A 19,732-nucleotide genomic window follows, 5' to 3' on the forward strand; every position below is an offset into this window, starting at 1 on the left:
TTCTTCATGCCAATAATTTATTCAAGATTGCTGTACACGTTCAGAAACCAGAAGCCAGAGACCGGGCTCCTAACAAACTACATCCTGGCTCTTTTTGTTTTGCTTCTAACAATACAGTATTCACTTCTTGATTCTAAAACAGGAATAAAAAGGGAAGGGTCTGAGAAATAAAATGGTTAAAAAGGGGGAGGAGGGTACCAAAAAGGCAAAAGAAAAAAAAAAAAAAAAAAAAAAGGGTAAATCAGCAAGGACTCAACAATTTTTCATTAAGAAAAAAAATGAACATATTTACAGAGAAATCATTAGCTACATTTCCTTAGATACAAGAATTTGTAGTATGAGGCAAGAAAAAAAAAAAAAAAAGAAAGATCTAAAATATATATATTTACAAACAAAATTCCAAACCTGACCCAGCAAAGGAGAATGGGAAGAATTAAATAATTTTTTGGTGGGGAAGTTCTAGAATGTGGGATAAGAAATGCCCGTGTGCTATGCAGTGAGGTGGTACAGGCAGCACCTTCCTTCCCTCCCCAGACAGACAGCCAGCACCCACCCTCCCCCAGACAGACAGCCAGCACCCTCACACCCTCCCTCCCCCAGACAGACAGCCAGCACGAGAGCCTTCACCTGGACACAGTGATACAGAGTAGGGTCCCAGCACACAAAGGGTTATATCTGCATCCCAGTCACTGTGAGAGATGATAATAATGCACAAAGAATGTAGGAACCCACTGTATAAGAGTCCAGCTCGCCTGGCTATAAAGGTGACACCACAATATAAGGGCGCTACCTATAGAGCAGCCACGACTGATCGGCGATGAAGTACATAGAGAAGAGGGAGATTTCTTGGTACAGTTCAGGGGAACACAAGGCTGTTAGCCATGCCACTCTTTATAGTGGACAATAAATATTGGGGAGGGTAATTAAAAATCGCATTGCTTAAGATATTTAAAAATAGGGTAAAAACTCCATTCATGTTTAGGATGCAGGGGTACCTTTATATGTTTGGACTGGACAGTTGCCCATCCCAGGGCAGTTACAAGTCAGCTGCCAGCTCCATTCAGGGTTCCACCTGCTGCTCTCTGATTCTCTATACAACGTGCTGGTCCCCATTCGGTTACCTTTCCAATGAGACCATCGTGATTATATCATCGGGCCTTATTCTAACAAGTCTCCTATCCTAGTACTCAACATTCACACCTTATCATCACAATCCAAGCTAAATAGTTGGGTCAAGTTCATTAAAGAGTCAATTAAAACCAGTTACACAAGTACAATTTCATAGGCCAAAAATGTGTCCCCCCCTGGCCTGACATCTGCATGGCAGGCCAATCCCGCTGCAGTTGCCCTAGCACATAACAGAAGCAAGACGGTACACAAAGGCTGCTATGGGGCAAACTATCCGCTATACACTGGCTATTCCAGCATCAGTCATTATGATCCAAACAGCAAAAGCCTTTAGCAGTCACAATACAAAATAGGGCCAATTAAAGTTCCACCAAAATGGAAAGATATGTATAAGAAGCACCACCCTTGATGATTAATATTAAATACTTACAATGGTGTAACCCTTTCTGGATCCCACTCAGCTTGGTTGCTACAGTCACTTACACAAGCAACCACCAGATCCAAACTGGAGAATTTCGCTCAGTTGGGCATGGGCAAAGGACTCAATTAATATCATATAAGTGACAATATCATTAATATGTATTATTTAATAAGGTGCATAATGATGTATTTTTTTCTGTCTCCCCATAAAGCATGGACGCCCCAAGATAATTCCTGAAGCCATGTGACACCCTAAGCAGCAGTGTCTCCCCTACTAAATTTGTCCCATTACTACTAAGTAGGCTGTATCACTATTCAACGCTTACACAGAAGAAATCTACAGGTAGGGTGACCTTCTGCTTCCCAGTATAATCCAGATGACAGCAGCAGGGGTCAAATTTAAAACCCTACAACTTTCAAGGAGGCAGCAGTAAACTGCAAATTGCACAATGTAATGAGTGAGAGTTTGATGGGACGTTTTGACCACCGCTGATGTGGTTGGAGGGCAGTAGGGATCAAAACGTATTGTGTACCATTATCCCAAGATTGGATCCAGACTACAATCCTAAAAGGAAGCAGGGCCAAGCTTTGCATTTGAAGCAAATATTAAGCCACAAAGAATTTCACTGTGAACAACTGAATTTTGTTTTAAGTCACCTGGTTGGTTTATATAGCAAAATAATAGTGAACAGAGCTGTACAGCTCTTGCTGAGCCACAGAAATGAGGGCCTTAGTAGGCAATGGATTCTGTTGGTAGTGGCTCAGCAACTGCCTTATGTTTGGGAACATACTATGCTTTCCCTACCCAATGAGAAAAGCTCAAAAAATGCAATGTATATACCAGATGGCCTTCAGACAACCTACATTTGTTTACTGCTTTCAGACAAGCCAACCTGTAACAAGGGCAGGGAGGTCTCTCAGGCAGGTATACCTCAGAGAAGCGCCACAGTCACACTGGTAGGAGCTATGTGGCATACAAGGCAGAGTTTGCAAACGTCACAAAGTATTGATTCTAAACCTCAGCACAGTCCAAACGATCCATCGCTGTAGGTAACCCGGAGTGAGTGATGTGGCTATCCCCTAATGTGTTCGGCTGCTGGCACTGAGAGCATCAGAAGTCAGTAGGACAGGAGGCAAAGAGAACAAAACAACTCTACCAACCCAATCAACTGACCAGCCCCAGAGCTGGCTGCCAGTAAGTAAAAGTTCTGGTGGGAGCAGGATTGGTCGAGTGTCTGTTTAATATAAGTGGTGGGGATTGGGGAAGGATGCACTCCTCAGGAGCTATTCAGCTCTGCCACATCGCCGCTTTTCAGTCTGTCTGATCCAGGTCTCCCGTCACCTTCAGAGGGGGGAAAAAAGAAAAAAATATGAAAAGATGAGACAACTCTGCCTACATGCAACCATTTAAAGGAGGAATAGAGAATAATAAAGCTGAAAAGTGACTGTGCCTTTAACTGGCTGCTCAATTCCAGGGGGACTCCAGTTTAACAAACACACTCCTCATACACATACCGGCTGCTACTCCTTAAAGGTTCCGAGGTACTCACCATGCAAATGAGAAGACTGCAGGTGGGGGGGTATGAGGATGGAGTTCAGCGAAGGCTGAATGGAGAGCTCTGAAAGGGACAAGGAGACAAAAACCACAGTAAATAAAAGATTAGCAATTCTCCACTGCCACACACACCCCCGCTCCCATGGCGTCACTCCAGTGTCACCGTTATCGAGTTTATTTTAGACACCAACCTACAGAGCTGAAGTTGAAGATAGGGGGTAACTCGCGTCCACTAGGGAGGCGTGTGTTAGGGTCACGGAGCTCATCAAAGTAGGAGTGTGCGCAGGCCTGCAGTGGGGAGAGGCGAGTGTCTGGTGTGTACTCCAATAGCCGGCTGCACAATGTTATGGCTTCAGGGCAGGTTCGGGGTTTAAAGACCTACCAAGTGAAAACAAAAACTTCTGTTAGATTTCGCAGAACTACAACAGTCAGTATGCTGGGAACTGTAGTTCTACAACATCTCTGAAGGCTACTTTTTTCCACAGTTCTAAGAAGTAAACAGGAATGACAAGATACAAGGCCACCGCCTACCTTTGTCCAAGGATGTGCTTTGATCTGTGGGAATTTGAACTCTGTGTAGTTTGGGTTCATCTCTCTTATTTGTTCCCGTGTGGGAGTCCCCAAAACCTAAGAAAAAAAAAAAAAAGTGCCTCAAAAATAGGGAAACAGTACAGAAACTGCTAATCCAGGGATCTCAACTTCTTAGCAGCCCCTGCAGCTTTATATGAATAAAAGCATCCTAAAATCTAAAGTGAAGGCTTACTGGGTACTGAAACTGCTGATTGCACTAAAGGGTTGAAAGGAGTAATCGTGGGGTGGCAGAGCGCTCTCCTATTGACTTTCATTTGATAATGCCTAGGTGCTTTGGGAGGGGAAGGGAATGCCGGCTGTGATTTCCCAAGACATTAATCCATGCCACAGGGAATAAATGAGCTGGCAGTAGCAGCTGGAATAGAATCAACCTTTTGGGGTTAAAGGCCTTTTGTAGTTCAACACTTGGCTACCCTTAGCAATGAGAGTCTACCTGGCTATCCATGTGTGGCCACTGGCCAACGCCTAAATATAACAGCTACTACAGTACTGATAACAAACACTAGCCTTTGCCAGATATCCAAGTAGCCAGCTGTGCAAACTGACCTCTGACCCAATTGCCTTTTTCTGACAGAGAGAGGAACTCATAAGATATAACAATGTGACTGATATTATAATATATATTTACCAGCCAGGTCATTGCATAGATATTAGAGCACTTTTTGCTGTAACCCAATTATTATTATTGGCCACCATGCAACTAATATCATTTCAGAAATGGATTCCAGCAAAATGCACCTTTTACATATACTACCCTGGAAGTGGATATTGTTTAACGAATAGGCTTACTAGCGACTGGAGCAAGACAAAACCTAAGCATTGGCTGTTACATTTCTACAAACCGGATTCCAAAAAAGTTGGGACACTAAACAAATTGTGAATAAAAACTGAACGCAATGATGTGGAGGTGCCAACTTCTAATATTTTATTCAGAATAGAACAAATCACGGAACAAAAGTTTAAACTGAGAAAATGTACCATTTTAAGGGAAAAATATGTTGATTCAGAATTTCATGGTGTCAACAAATCCCCAAAAAGTTGGGACAAGGCCATTTTCACCACTGTGTGGCATCTCCCCTTCTTCTTACAACACTCAGAAGTCTGGGGACCGAGGAGACCAGTTTCTCAAGTTTAGGAATAGGAATGCTCTCCCATTCTTGTCTAATACAGGCCTCTAACTGTTCAATCGTCTTGGGCCTTCTTTGTCGCACCTTCCTCTTTATGATGCGCCAAATGTTCTCTATAGGTGAAAGATCTGGACTGCAGACTGGCCATTTCAGTACCCGGATCCTTCTCCTACGCAGCCATGATGTTGTGATTGATACAGAATGTGGTCTGGCATTATCTTGTTGAAAAATGCAGGGTCTTCCCTGAAAGAGATGACTTGTGGATGGGAGCATATGTTGTTCTAGAACCTGAATATAATATTTTTCTGCATTGATGCTGCCTTCCCAGACATGCAAGCTGCCCATGCTACACGCACTCATGCAACCCCATACCATCAGAGATGCAGGCTTCTGAACTGAGCGTTGATAACTTGGGTTGTCCTTGTCCTCTTTGGTCCGGATGACATGGCGTCCCAGATTTCCAAAAAGAACTTCGAATCGTGACTCGTCTGACCACAGAACAGTCTTCCATTTTGCCACACTCCATTTTAAATGATCCCTGGCCCAGTGAAAATGCCTGAGCTTGTGGATCTTGCTTAGAAATGGCTTCTTTGCACTGTAGAGTTTCAGCTGGCAACGGCGGATGGCACGGTGGATTGTGTTCACTGACAATGGTTTCTGGAAGTATTCCTGAGCCCATTCTGTGATTTCCTTTACAGTAGCATTCCTGTTTGTGGTGCAGTGTCGTTTAAGGGCCCGGAGATCACGGGCATCCAGTATGGTTTTATGGCCTTGACCCTTACGCACAGAGATTGTTCCAGATTCTCTGAATCTTCGGATGATGTTATGCACAGTTGATGATGATAGATGCAAAATCTTTGCAATTTTTCGCTGGGTAACACCTTTCTGATATTGCTCCACTATCTTTCTGCGCAACATTGTGGGAATTGGTGATCCTCTACACATCTTGGCTTCTGAGAGACACTGCCACTCTGAGAAGCTCTTTTTATACCCAATCATGTTGCCAATTGACCTAATTAGTGTTATTTGGTCTTCCAGCTCTTCGTTATGCTCAAATTTACTTTTTCCAGCCTCTTATTGCTACTTGTCCCAACTTTTTTGGGATTTGTTGACACCATGAAATTCTGAATCAACATATTTTTCCCTTAAAATGGTACATTTTCTCAGTTTAAACTTTTGTTCCGTGATTTATGTTCTATTCTGAATAAAATATTAGAAGTTGGCACCTCCACATCATTGCGTTCAGTTTTTATTCACAATTTGTTTAGTGTCCCAACTTTTTTGGAATCCGGTTTGTACATGCGCAATTTTGAATTCCTGTCTTGGAGGCAAGTGTTGATTGCATAAAACACAGTGTAAAGCTGAATAGCCTTCAATAGGCTGCCAGTCCACATAGGGGCAACCAAATAGCCAATTAGAGCTCTTATTGGCACCCCCAGGAACTTTTTCCATGCGTGTGTTGCTCCCAGACACTTTTTCCATTTAAATCTGTCTCACGGGTATAAAAGGTTGTGGGGATCCCTGCCCAACACAAATATATAGAGGCAACCTGATGTATTTTACTCACCTTGATAATTTCCACCAGCTGGTCCACTCCACTATCTCCGGGAAAGATAGGCTGGCCCAGGAGCAGCTCGGCAAGGACACAACCTGCTGACCATATGTCTAAAGACATGGACAAAAACAAAAGCCATAAATAAAAATGGTAGTTGCCAATGGCTAAACAAATACATCTATCAATAGAAGGAATGCTACATTTTCCATGTCAATATAGTCATTAACAAATATCTTTTAAAACCGCTATTTTTAATGTAATTGTTATTGAGAGTAGTATCTGTCTGTCCCTCTCCATTGTCTGGTTCCGAATTTTGAAACAATTTGGCAGTATGCAGTTTTCCTCCAGGTCAGAATTAACAGTTTAGAGAATATAAACAGCCACAAGCATGCAAATGTAATTGCTGTTAAAAGCAGCATCTAACAGTTAGGTTTAATTAATGTATATTGAAAACTGCTAACAATTGTAGTTTTTCACTATGCAAGAGCTTTTTTGGGTGGAGGGATGTGTGATGCTGCTGCAATTTTGCTTTACTCTAAAGCATCATGTCCTTCAGGTTGTATTTACTAGTACCAAACATGTATAAAGTGCCACTATATTCTGCAGTGAATTACTTTAATTGAGTTGAACCTTTAGATTACATTAAAAAACTCCACCTATAACAGGGGTCCTGCTCAAAAGAGATTACAATTTAATAGGCTATTTTAGCCATATCCTGCACCTAACCTCTATTTTCCTAAAAACTTCACCTAGGCCAGATGTTGAAAGCTTTGATTTGTGGGGTCACACCATCATTAATTATAAACTGCAATTACAAAGAGAACCCCTAGTTCTATTAGGGAGGGCACATGTAGTAATTTAGACCTGTGGTCAGCTACATATAGGCCAAGTAGAAAAATGGGTTGTGCACAGGGCTATAGTTAAATTGTCAATATTACTAAAACCACTTAAAATATATTATAGCTTTAAATAGCAAATGACAATATTAGATAGCTCACCAATATTTGCAGTGTAGTCTGTGGCTCCAAAAATGAGCTCTGGGGCTCTGTAATACCTCGAACATATATAGGACACATTTGGCTCCCCACGAACAAGCTGCTTTGCACTGAAAGTGAGAAAGAATGGTTTATATCCAAACGTACAGCAGCAGGCTTAGATATACAGAAGGGCAAGAGAAAAAAACAAAACACAAAAACGCATGGCACTCACCTGCCAAAGTCACAAAGCTTAAGTACAGCAGTGTCTGGATCTACCAGCAAGTTCTGTGGTTTAATGTCTCTGTGACAGACACCCTGAGAATGGATATAAGCCAAGCTGCGGAACAGCTGATACATGTATACCTAAATGGTAAGTGGAAAGAAGCTCATCAGCAGGCATAAAAATGGCATTTACTTATTTACAGAAACACTGGCATGGGAAACCCAGCTTGCTTTACTTATTTCTTGCTCCCACGTTTACTTCTGATTCAGTAGCAAAGAAGAGGCTCTAGGGCAACTTATTCTACATAGCCCAGCATTCCCAGATAGCATTTTTCTAGTGGAGGATCTTTATTGGTTTTCTCACCTTCACATAAATGGACGGTAATGAGGTTTTGGCTTTTGCAAAGTGACGAGCTACACGATAGACAGTCTCCGGGACAAAATCCAGGACCAGGTTTAGGTAAACCTCGTCTTTCTAAATAAAAGGATGAAGCTCACAGTTACAAAGAGTCAAAGTTTAAACAGAATCTAGTGTACGGTTAAAGAACCCAAAAGAAACAATGCCCATCAGTGTACAGTTGTGCTGATTTGATCTGTTGTTCTATAACAGAGGAGCATTTAATCAAGCACAAATAAAGATTTATTCTTATGTTTAAAGAAGTAATGGTTTTCCTTCTGTTATCTGTGACTTGGAAAGCCACAAATCCATTAGCTACCTACATTGGCAGAAAGAAGGGGTTAACTAAAGGGTTATGTCCAAGTACATGAACAGAATCAGCTGTACAGACTGTCTGCAGGGAATACAAGAAAAGTCAGACCTTCTCCCCACTGGAGTAGAAGAAATATCTCAGGCGCACAATGTTACAGTGATCCAGCCTGCGCATGATCTGCAGCTCCCGGTTCTGTAGGAAGAAAGGGACATTTTAATTGGAGGACATGACTTACAGAGGATAAGCAATTCAACCTAGCCCCTATTAAACAGGAACAATTGCACTGGCCTTGTGCTGAATAGATATTCAGACAGTGAGCAAAAATAGGGTTATTTTATAAAAAAAAAAAAAAAACTTAACCTTGAAAAGGATTTATCCAACAGATACTGCTATTGTCTGTATTCTATCCAGGCATTGTTGGAAGAAAGAAAGTCTCACTCCCCCGTTTAGAGTGTGTATTTTTAGAGTGTTTATTACATGTGGTACCCAAATAGTTTCATATACAGGCAGGCAGACAAAAGTTTCCAAAGAAAAATGCTTAACCCTGCAAGTGCCAGTACTAATCCCTTTCTCGCTCTCCCTGATCCAAGCTTTTGTGCATTTACAGATTAAGTCAGTCATTCTGCTGAAGGCAGCCAGCAATGAGTTGGAGCTTACCGATACTGCCGTACTTACCATGGAGGCACCCATATATAATAAACATGCATGAAGTCAAAACAGACACTTCACTACTAAGGCTAATGGCGCACATGGCCGTGCCTTCGTTTTCTACGCAAATGGAGAAAAGCCAAAGTGCTCCATTCTACTCAGATGCATGGATCAGATTCTGTTTTTTTTTGCCAATGGAATCGCATTGGATTTTCTTAATCTGCGAGCCTAATACACTTTTTAATTACACATTATACCTAAATAACACACAATGAGCATGTTTATTTTCAGGCACAGTGACTTAAGCCCTGTATTCTATTCGCCATAATGGCTCAGCACATATCCTCCACTTGTTTCATGTCCCTGCCTGTTAAATGGCTGCCCAGGCCTTGAGCAATTTTAACTTTTCCCTACAGACAACTAAGCCCCGTAATTGCCAAGTCTGTAACTAAGAGGAAAGTTAACATTTAACTAGACTATGTAGTCACTTATTTGACTCAGCTCATTTCTCATGACTTGCACAAGAGCAGGCCAGCCTGATAACCCCCAGAAGCTGAACAGCCCCAGGCCACAATCCTCTATGTACACCTTATATTTGTTTCATGGAAACATCAAGTGAGATGTATAATTCTCTCCTTGTTATAATGCTTTGAGTTTTAATTTTGCATGAATTTATTTAATAGAGTGATTTTACCTTTTCCTAAATGGTTCTTGATTTTAAAAACAAATATACATTTACAATTAAAAAAAAAATGGCTTATTGGGGTTGGCTTACTCTTTGGAACCGTTATTGGACATAGAGAACAAACTTATGTTTGGCACTTTAAATGTATGGTTTTGTACTGCTGTTTAGTGTCAGTGCACTCAAGGGGTACCGAGATATCAAAAGCACTAAATGCTGAAAACTGCTGCACAAACAGTGGGAAAAACTGAATATGGTTATCAGACTGGCTTATGTAATGACTTACCACATTTATCGGATTACACCAGCACTCTCCATACTGGTAAAAATAAGATGGGTTCCTAGCCAGAATGGACTAAATGACAAAGAAAGGAAGCAAATGTCTCCTCACGTGCCCTAGAGCAGGGATTCTCAACCTTTTTTACCCGTCAGCCACATTCAAATATAAAGAGAGTTGGGGGCTGTGATTGGCTATTTGGTAGCCCCTCTTTGGACTGGCAGCCTACAGGAGACTCTGTTTGGCATTACACCTAGTTTGTATACAACCAAAACTTGCCTCCAAGTCAGGATTTCAAAAATAAGCACCTGCTTTGAGGCCACTGGGAGCAACAGCCATGGGGTTGGTGAGCAACATGTTGCTTGTGAGCCACTGGATGGGGATTCCTGCCCTAGGGCTTTGGGACACAAAGTGATTGAGCATCTGGTTACTGGTACAGAGTATGTACCCATGTATGAGCTGCTATAAGCTTCTGGCCCCTTTAACAAGGCCTCTTTCTAACAATGTGCCTAGGCCCTCATTATGATCTGATCATTGGCCCAAGGGCCTAGGTGGAAAAAGATGAGAGCAATGCAATATGAACCTTATTTCAGGTTTTCAAAATATCACTACAAGCTAACATGTCATTCTCACACAGTAACCAAATTTTCCATCTTCTTACCTTGAACCTCTTATCCTGTAGAACTTTCTTGATAGCCACCATTTCTCCACAGCCCACCAGCCGAGCCTGGTATACCACCCCGAAGGAGCCATTACCAATGACTTTGATGTCTGTATAAGAAACCTCCTGTGGGCGGTCTGGTCCCTGACCAGGGGTTGCTACCACTGTTGTAACTTTTCCATTGTCTCCTATGAAAAGAAAATAAATTTAGAGGGTTTTTTTTTTTTTCTTAAATTATTTGCCCTTCTGACTTTGCTTTACATTAGGGGTCACTGACCCCAGCAGTCAAAAAAGATAACTCTGAGAGGCTACAATTGTATTTTCACATGTTATTACTTATGTTTCTATTTAGCTTTCCTATTCATATTCCAGTCATTTGTCCCACTGCTTGGTTGCTAGGGTAATCTGGAGCCCAGCAACCACACAGCTGCTGAAATTCCAGACTGGAAAGTTGCTGAACAAAAAGCTAATACAAAAGCCGCAGATAATTAAAAACAAAGTCCTATAGCAAGTTCTCAGAATATCACTCTCTACATCATACTAAAAATGTAAAGGTGAAAAACCCCATTTAACGCATACAGGGAGTAGTCCAGCAGCAATTAACCAAAAACAAGCGTAGCCGTAAATAACTTCTAGCCGATCGTTTCTAGAGGCCAAATTACTGCATATTCCCACATCTAATTATAAGCTAGAAAGCCACACCATCGCACAGAATTAACTGCTCACACCTACTCTAATTCAATCAGGTGCCTAATTAAAGTTTTTCTTGGGGGCGGTGTTGCTTTTCTGCTGCCACGCCCCCCCTGCCCACAAATCTCAGGCACGAGGTAAGTAACCTTCTGCCCTTTCTTACCTGGCAGGGAAGGGTGCAAATGCATTAGCATTACTGGAATCTAAATGTCACAGGATTCTGTTAATGCAAATGAACGGCTGCACAGTCGTGTTCTCTGCCACCTAAATACTTGGTGTGCCATGTCCTAAATACCCCCCTGTAGCGTGGAGATAACTGCAGAATATAATAAAGGTACACTGTATTTCTTTACAATCATCCCAACAAGGTGTTCTATCCAAAGCAAGGAACAGCTGAACAATGATAATACAGGAGGCTAGGACAAGCTGTCTAGTTCCAGGGAAAAAAAACAAAACCAAAAATCGCAAAAATCACAAAGCCATCTGAAGATCCAGGAGCATCTCTTATTAGTAAGGAGCCAGGGATGTATGTTTGGATGGACAGCGTGGCTCAAAGCTGTACAGCTGGCAGGCAAACAGACACACACATCGGGCGATGTGATTTACAGCCCTTTGAAGGTTCCGACCATGGAGCTTTCAAATCCTAGCAACATTTTTCAAAGCAGCTACGCCTGCTTGACAAATACTGGGTGCCCGGCAGCTGATAGCGAGGTGTGATCATCACCAGGGGCGTCACCAACTTCCTCTGTTAATGACCAAAGTGCAATTAACACCCCAGTGCAAACCAATTTGCGGCCAGACTTCCTGTAAGTAAAACAAATATCAGCAAGGGTATAGGCGCCACCAGTTATTCATGCCCCCCCAGTCACCCATAAACACCAGCACTAAGTGCATGGCACGGGCAGTCGCATCTTTGTCATAAGGTCAGTGACAATTTTATACAATTGCCAGAACATATGCCTATTCCTCATGTATTACTCTGTGAGGCTGGCCTGTAACTGTATTATAAGCCTTCTGTATAGTCATGCTGCTGGCAGGCACTATATAAATAATGCACATAGGGGATAGTACAGCACATGAGAGATGAAGAGGCTGGATGTGCCATTTGAGCTGTGCATAGACATACCTAAACATTTGAAAAATGTGGGACGAAATGGTGCGCATAGAAAGGTTTTTTTGACCACGCCCATTTTTTTTCCATCACACCCGCTAAATACCACTCCCATTTTACAAAATCTGGCAGGTTATTAAAAGTTTTAAACACATTTGTGGAGGTTTTGTTTTATGTGTTATTACTGTTTTGCTAAAAAAGGTGAAATTGCCCTTTAAAAGGACAATGAAAGGTTAATATAAATTAAAAGTAAGTCTAAAGGCATTCTTTTTAAGTACTTACTGCATATCTAAATTCCCAGATCCCTGCTTGCTTCTCTGAGATATGGTGCTGGCAGCCTACAGCAGTGTGAAGCCTACAGTGACATCACTGAAATCTCTCTCCCCTTCCTGTAGGTGCCAGCGGCAGCCTTCCTATTCTCTGAGCATGTGTGTAACTTGATCCTGTCTCCTGTTCTGAGCTACACATGCCCACCAGCCAATCAGAAGCGGATCTGGCAGAGGGGAGGGGGGGAGGGAATGAAACACATGTGCAGTATGAAGCAAGGAGGGAAAGGAAGGGAGAATACCTTTTTAGAGATGGCTGCCTGTTCTAGAAAATGCGAAGTAAGTGTGACTGAGTAAATATTTGATTAGGTGAGCCAAAAGTGTGGCGTTTTTACCAAACAATAGGAGGACTATTGGGCAGTATGCTTTTTAAATTTTGACTTGCATTCTCCTTTAAGCTGCAAGTCTCAGTTCCCCCAAGAGACCTGTTTAGCTTATAAGTTACAACTGTATCTAAGTGCAGGTGTTGAGTATTCTGGGCTCTTTGGCAAAAGCTACTTATATAATTAAGTTTGACAAACACTGTATCCAGGACTGTGGGAGCAGTACAATGTACTGCTGCCCAGCATTGGGAACACTGGTGTGTTTGCTTCAGAAACATTACTATAGTTTCTAGAAAATGCTGCTGTGTAGTCATGAGGGCAGCCATTCAAGCACAGGATACACAGTAGATAACAGATAAGCTGTGCATAATCCCATTGTGTACTATAGAGTTTATCCATTATCTGCTTTGTAACCTGTGTCTTTTCTCCTTTTTCAGCTTTGAATGGCTGCCGATGGCTAAACAGCAGCTTATTTATATAAACTATAGTAAAGTTTCAAACAAAGGCACCAGTTGTACCAGTGCAGGGCATCAGTACATTATAGTTTAATTACTTTGAAACACTTTCATTTTTTGGTGTTACTGTTCCTTTAAGGTTTGCGTTCAATGGAACCAGGGTGCCTAGCAAAACAGCCCACCAAACTTTACTGCCTGCAGGAAGGATTCCGTTGGCTGGTGCTCTTCTAGCATCTTCCAAAGCCAGACTTTGTATCGGACTCAGAAAATCAATTACTCCAGAGGGCACATTTCCACTGCTTGAGAGTGCACTGGTAGTTAGCTTCACAGCACCCCAGCAGATGAGTGGCACTGCAGACAATGTTAGGTTAATTCATCTTTGGGGTTTTGTTGGCAATCAATGTCCCATAAGAATAGTTCATGAGCTGCCATTGCTTTGGGAAACATTTTGGAAGTGAGCAGCAACAGTTACACGGACAAGCGACTTTAGATGGATTGCCCAGATACTTTTGGACACATTTTATTTTTATAAGGATTATTTCTCTTATAGGCAAATGCCCCAAACGGGTCAGATACTCAGTTTTAATAATGAAGAAGTTATCTAAAAAGTCAAAGTTTAGGGAGTGCTTACTGGCGATTCAATAAAAGCTCAATGGCTAGCACTACTAAATTGAAGCTCTATGATCAGTTCTGTGCACGATCTGCAAGCGGTTTGTATGTTCTCATCCTGCCTACGCAGGGTTTTCCCGGGTATCTTGCACCCCCCCCCCCCCCCCCACTCTAAATCCAGACCAGTTAGCTGGCTACTGATTAAATTGCCCATTGTGTAAATGTGACAATGACCCTACACTATAAAGGGCTCTGGCACACTGGGAGATTAGTCGCCAGCGACAAATTTCCCTGTTCGCGGGCGACTAATCTCCCCGAATAGCCATCCCACCAGCGAAAACTTTGCTAAAACTTAGTAAGGGCCACAGCCAGCCAGGGCACGTCCACATTCACAATAGTTTTAAATATGTCTCTTAGTGGTTAACAATTCCCACTCTACCCGTCAAGCTCATTCATGTACAAAAAGAACTCTGTTTATAGTATAGGCTATTTTTATACAACTCCTACATACATGGTCAGAACCAATAACTATAAAAAAAACATTTTAAAGTGCCTGTTTCACAGCATGGATCGCTAAGTAAATTCTAACTGGTCCGTTGCACAATTGTGTTTAATTGATGGGTGGACAAATGACCCACGAGAAACAGTTATGGGTTTGTATAAAGTAGCCACATGCAGGCCAACAGTTGCGCAATGTAGACTTAAACTGCCCTGCCATCTGCATGTGTGCGAGCTCTAAACAACCTGAAATTCCAACCATAATTTGCTTTAGGTCAATAAGATTCCAGTCAGACGTGCTGGAACTGTGCAACCAGTAACCCCATAAGCCTAACAACTAGTAAGTGCTAATTTGCCTTCAGAAGCAAACGGCAGCTTTAAATGTCGGACTGGCTTGATCACCTGGTGGGAAACCATCTCTTCTGCAGGCGCTGAATGTGCCCGACGATATCTTCCCCTTTATTTTCCTTTCAAATGATGTGTGTAAAACACATTACAAGCAGCGACCCCAGGAAATCACTTAAAAATGCCTCCTTCACCATTTTTGCCGATATCTCCCTTAGTCTCTTAATCCTAAAGGCTTCCATTTATAAATAACATTTTATACAATACAACAAAATAGCCTGTCTACAGAGATCCTATATTACCTCTTACAATTTTCAAGCCTAAAGCCACCTACTTTTTGGTGGATGCATGTGCATGGGATCTATGTAACGCAAATATCAGCTGACTTCACATGCCCACATTATGATCTGATTGTTAGCCTGGGACCAAACAGTCGGATCGCCCTCATTAGGCTATTGTGTTTGTGGCCAAATCTGATACGGTTCAGAGAAAAACCCAAATCAGCTAAAACCTCGCTCTAATATAATAAAGTAAGCATGCCTTTGCAAAAAGATCATTTAATAGGAGATAAAACTCACAGTCTCCGCTACATGGATAAACTTTTTGGCACCCCATAAAGTGTTACCCTTTCCATGTCTTTTTACTTTTGGCATCCTTCATAGCTTGGCTAAAGGTTGTAGACTAGCTTTTCTAATTTTCTTTCTTTCTTCAGCTTTACTCTCTACCTGTAACAAAGTTTTTATTATGATGCCTCTTCAAAGAAGGTATGTGCTGTACTGTTTGTACTACTAGAACAGTGGTTCCTAAACTGGGGGGGGGGAATGTTGGAGCACAAAGATGGGCTTGAACTGACAACCACCGTACCACTGAGTTATAGCTCAGCAATACTAAGTGAATAGTCTGATATCTGGCCTAAGATCGTCTAGATATTGATTAATATTAATACGATATTGAGTTAACATTAAAGTGTCCCTAGTCCCGAAGGCCTGTATGTCATCAATGTGACCCAATCCTGCCCACCTCAAGGCTGGCATTTGGGGAAAGAGTTGCTCATTCGGCAACCAACTTTACCTTTGTCCTGGTACCTTGGCTCTGGGTCACATTGTCACTGGCTGGAGTTTAAGGGTGACATTATACAATACATTTTCAGAGAAGACAGCAGATCCTGGACACAAGGGTAGATCAGTGGTCCCTGTATTATTTCAGTTCAGTTGGTCCAGCACTGGGCAAGACCCCCTCAATGCACAAGGTTACAGACATAGGGAAGGAGTGGGGTATCAGTAACAGTTTGGGGAATATGTAGGGCAGCAGTCACCCCAAATCTCCCTGTAAGTGACCTTCAGGCGGGGCTTTGTGGTGTAACAAACGAATATACAGTCTCCCCATATCCCACCCTAGCTGGCCTTCAGCCTGAGCCCCCTGCCCAAGCCATTACTCCATTGCTGCCCCAGAGCTTCGGAAGCTGTAGATGAGCAGATTCCCCTGTAGTGATAACAGGGAGATAGAATTACAGGACGCCCCACTTGAGAATGAAGTGTATTGTTGCCTTTCCCCAGCCCACCTGTACAGCAGGAAGCCACCATGGCGCTATATACTTACTCCCTATCTTCATAAAGGCCCCGGGCACGGACGCTCCGCCAGATGCAGCCGCGGAAGTCACGGGTCCTTTATTTGTCCCCGCTTGTACCTGCTCCACGAAGGCCTCGCCCCCGCCCCGGGCCCGGTTGGCGGCGCTCATACTGAGGAGCGACAAGTACAAGCGCTGAATGGTACCGGGCTAGGGAACCTTCCCTGCGGCCGCCGCCACCACACTCCTCAAAATCAGCCTCTCCGAAGTCCAGGCCGCGTCGTGCGGCTCTCTGGGAATCCGAGGCCCGCTCTGCCCCCCCAGTCACAGGCAATCCCAGGCAGGACTACAACTCCCAGCTTCCCACGCGGTGTCTGAGTCGTGGTAGTGCGCGCAAGGAACTATGGGATTCCAGCGTCACCTGATGCGGGGGTCCGGGGGGCGGAAACTACAACTACCACATGCCCCCGCGTTAGAGCAGAAGTGGCGTGAATGCCAGCCGTGCTAATGACGGAAACAGCTGCCTGTGGGTGGGGCTGGGGGCTACCTCATAACATTCACAGTGACCTGCTCATGTTTTCTGTCTCTTAGGCAATATGTATCTAGTATCGAACAATAACTAAAAGGCCCACTCTTCGGCAGCCGTCGAACTAGGGCCAGGAATACGGATGTGTGGGAGACTGGGACTCTAGTTGTAAATTGGGGCGGAAGTGAGTAAGCGCCATATGCGTTTTGGGCAACATATCGACTACTAGTTTATCAAAAAAGGGCGGATGTGGAAGAAATGCGCGGGAATTCAAAATAGACGTTCGTTAGGAATAGACTATATAAGAGGGATGTATTAAATAATGACTGAACTCTTACAGCAACCCCTCTGGTGTTTGCCAGAACCCACAGATTGCTAGTCTGGCCCTGCACCAATACCTTTCATGGAATCAATGCACAGTAAAAAAAAAAAAAAAATATATTATATATATATATAAATAAAGCTTGAAAGCCATAAGTACAACAACTGTAAAATGGTTCTAGTGTTTCACATATGCATTTCAGTCACAGTCATGTCAGTTATGCCACAGCTGCCAGCATCACACAATACACTGTTTTATGGCCTGTATTTTACGAAGTATTAATGGTACTCAATATCAATGTGATTTTCCATCAGGAGAGAACTCCACTATACAAAAAAATCATGGGCCCGGCAGCCATTGACTTGGCATTCTACTCAAAATCCACTCAGCAGGCAGCTGTAATTAGTCAATTGCAAGAGCAGTTTGGCACCATATTGGTGTTATCTCTATTGTATTTTCTGCAGACAGAGAAAATGCAAAAGGTGTCAACCCCCCTACAAATTATACATAGAAAAGACTAGGGGGATTATTTATTAACACTGCTATGGGCAACATCACCGATGACGTTTGTCTCCAATGACTCAGATCTTTGCTTTCTAACTTGTAGGTGTCCATTGAAATCTAATTGCTGAATGGTTGCTATGGGCAACATCACCAGTGATGTTTGTCTTTAATGTTAATAAATACACCCCTAGTCTGTATGGCCACAAATGCATACTTCACAACTGTCACAATTTTAATAGCACAGTCCCAGGTAAATTGGGACACTCCCAAAATTTGAGAATTGACACCTCTGGAAATGTCCCCCCATTTACCTTTGTATCATTTTCTGCCATTTAGTGCAGGAGATCAAAGTTTCTAAAACTAAACTAGATAAGTAGCTTTTGGCAGAGAGCCCAGAATATTCAACACCTGCACTTAGATACAATTATAACTAATAACATAAACTAGGTCTTTCAGGGGAACAGAGACTTGCAGGGAAATTTCACCTTCATTAGCAATATAGTAATAACACATAATGGAGACCTCAAAGCCCCCCAGAAATGTGTTCAAACTTTACATAACCTGCCAGATTTTGTAAAATGGGTGTGGTATTTAGGGAGTATGGTCACAAAATAGTCATGGTAAAAAAAAAAAATTACCCTGCACTATGACTTATTTTTTGTCCCCATTTACAATTTTCAAATTTTGGGAGTGTAAATGGGATCAAACGTGCAGCTGGACATTTTAAAAAGACATTTCCAGGGACAGACATTTCTTGGGAATGGGATAGAGTCTATAATTGCAGGGTCTTAAAAGGGTGCCTTTTCTGGAAACTTATAATAAAAAACCTTAATTGTCAGTATTAATAACATTGGCATCAAATACTATTTTTACTGGCTGGGTCAGTGAATCGCCAAGGTCCGGGGGAATCTCTGGATATTAAACAAGAAGGAAAGGTACAATCACCAGGGGGTTCGAAAATGTAAGGCACCCCCCAGTGACTGTAACTACTTATACCCTGGGCTGGCACTCCTGTAAGGAGAAAACTGCACCAGCCTGGGATGGCTGCAAGAGAGCAGTCCTATTCCTTCTCGTAGCTCACACATGCACAGTAGAGTGAAAAGCCAAACAAGAGAAGGAAGAGGATCACTTGTTTGCAGCTATCCCAGGCTGGTACGGTTTTCTTTTAACAGGGGCAACCAACCTCAGATATAAAGTAAGCAGTTACTGTCACTGGGGGGGGGGGGGTGCTTAACATTTTGGCACCCCTCAGTGATTTTACCTTTTTGTCTCCTTTTTCGATACAGGACCCCTCATCCGGAAACCCATTATCCAGATAGTTCCGAATTATAGAAAGGCCATCTCCTATAGATTGCATTTTCATCAAATAATTCACATTTTTAAATATGGTTTCCTTTTTCTCTGTAATAATAAAACAGTACCTTGTACTTCATCCCAACTAATATATAATTAACCCTTATTGGAGGCAAAATTATCCTATTGGGTTTAATTACTGTTTAATTAATTTTTTTAGCAGACTTAAGATAAGAGATCCGACTTAAAGTGGACCTGTCACCCAGACATGAAAATCTGTATAATAAAAGTCCTGTTCAAATTAAACATAAAACCCAAATTCATTTTTATATTAACACATCCAAACCCATTTTAAAGACATTTAAAAATCACAGCTGTCAATCATATATTGCTTGCCCCGCCTCTATGCCTTAGGCATAGAGGCGGGGCAGGCAATAACTTTAGCTTTCCATTCAGCACTTCCTAGATGTCACTGCACATCTCACTTTCCCCTCCCTCCTCCTCATCTAATCGTGTAGCCAGTGCATGGGCATCTGGTCCCCCATTCTGGCACATAAACAAGATTTTGGCATGATACAAAGCTTGCCTTCATAACAGTGTCCACAAAATG

General features: G+C 42.4%; 1 protein-coding gene across 2 annotated transcripts in view; it reads right to left on the reverse strand.

The window, feature by feature from the left end:
• Positions 1 to 19,732, reverse strand: part of gsk3a (glycogen synthase kinase 3 alpha) — a 28,652-nt gene continuing 8,920 nt past the window's right edge. Inside the window, exons 1-11 of one of the 2 annotated variants that reach the window (XM_002936404.5) lie at positions 16,510 to 17,172; positions 10,554 to 10,741; positions 8,394 to 8,477; positions 7,940 to 8,050; positions 7,586 to 7,716; positions 7,375 to 7,481; positions 6,389 to 6,486; positions 3,635 to 3,730; positions 3,295 to 3,481; positions 3,099 to 3,167; positions 1 to 2,890 (exon numbers count right to left, since the gene is read on the reverse strand). In XM_002936404.5, coding sequence (XP_002936450.1) covers positions 2,826 to 2,890; positions 3,099 to 3,167; positions 3,295 to 3,481; positions 3,635 to 3,730; positions 6,389 to 6,486; positions 7,375 to 7,481; positions 7,586 to 7,716; positions 7,940 to 8,050; positions 8,394 to 8,477; positions 10,554 to 10,741; positions 16,510 to 16,648 — 1,275 coding nt within the window. In that variant the 5' untranslated portion in view covers positions 16,649 to 17,172 and the 3' untranslated portion in view covers positions 1 to 2,825. Of the gene's footprint in view, positions 2,891 to 3,098; positions 3,168 to 3,294; positions 3,482 to 3,634; positions 3,731 to 6,388; positions 6,487 to 7,374; positions 7,482 to 7,585; positions 7,717 to 7,939; positions 8,051 to 8,393; positions 8,478 to 10,553; positions 10,742 to 16,509; positions 17,173 to 19,732 lie in introns of those variants that run through there. The other variant, XM_004916257.4, reaches the window with a different exon arrangement.

Source organism: Xenopus tropicalis, chromosome 7 (assembly GCF_000004195.4).
Source record: "Xenopus tropicalis strain Nigerian chromosome 7, UCB_Xtro_10.0, whole genome shotgun sequence".
In the NCBI taxonomy this organism is placed as follows: Eukaryota; Metazoa; Chordata; class Amphibia; order Anura; family Pipidae; genus Xenopus; species Xenopus tropicalis.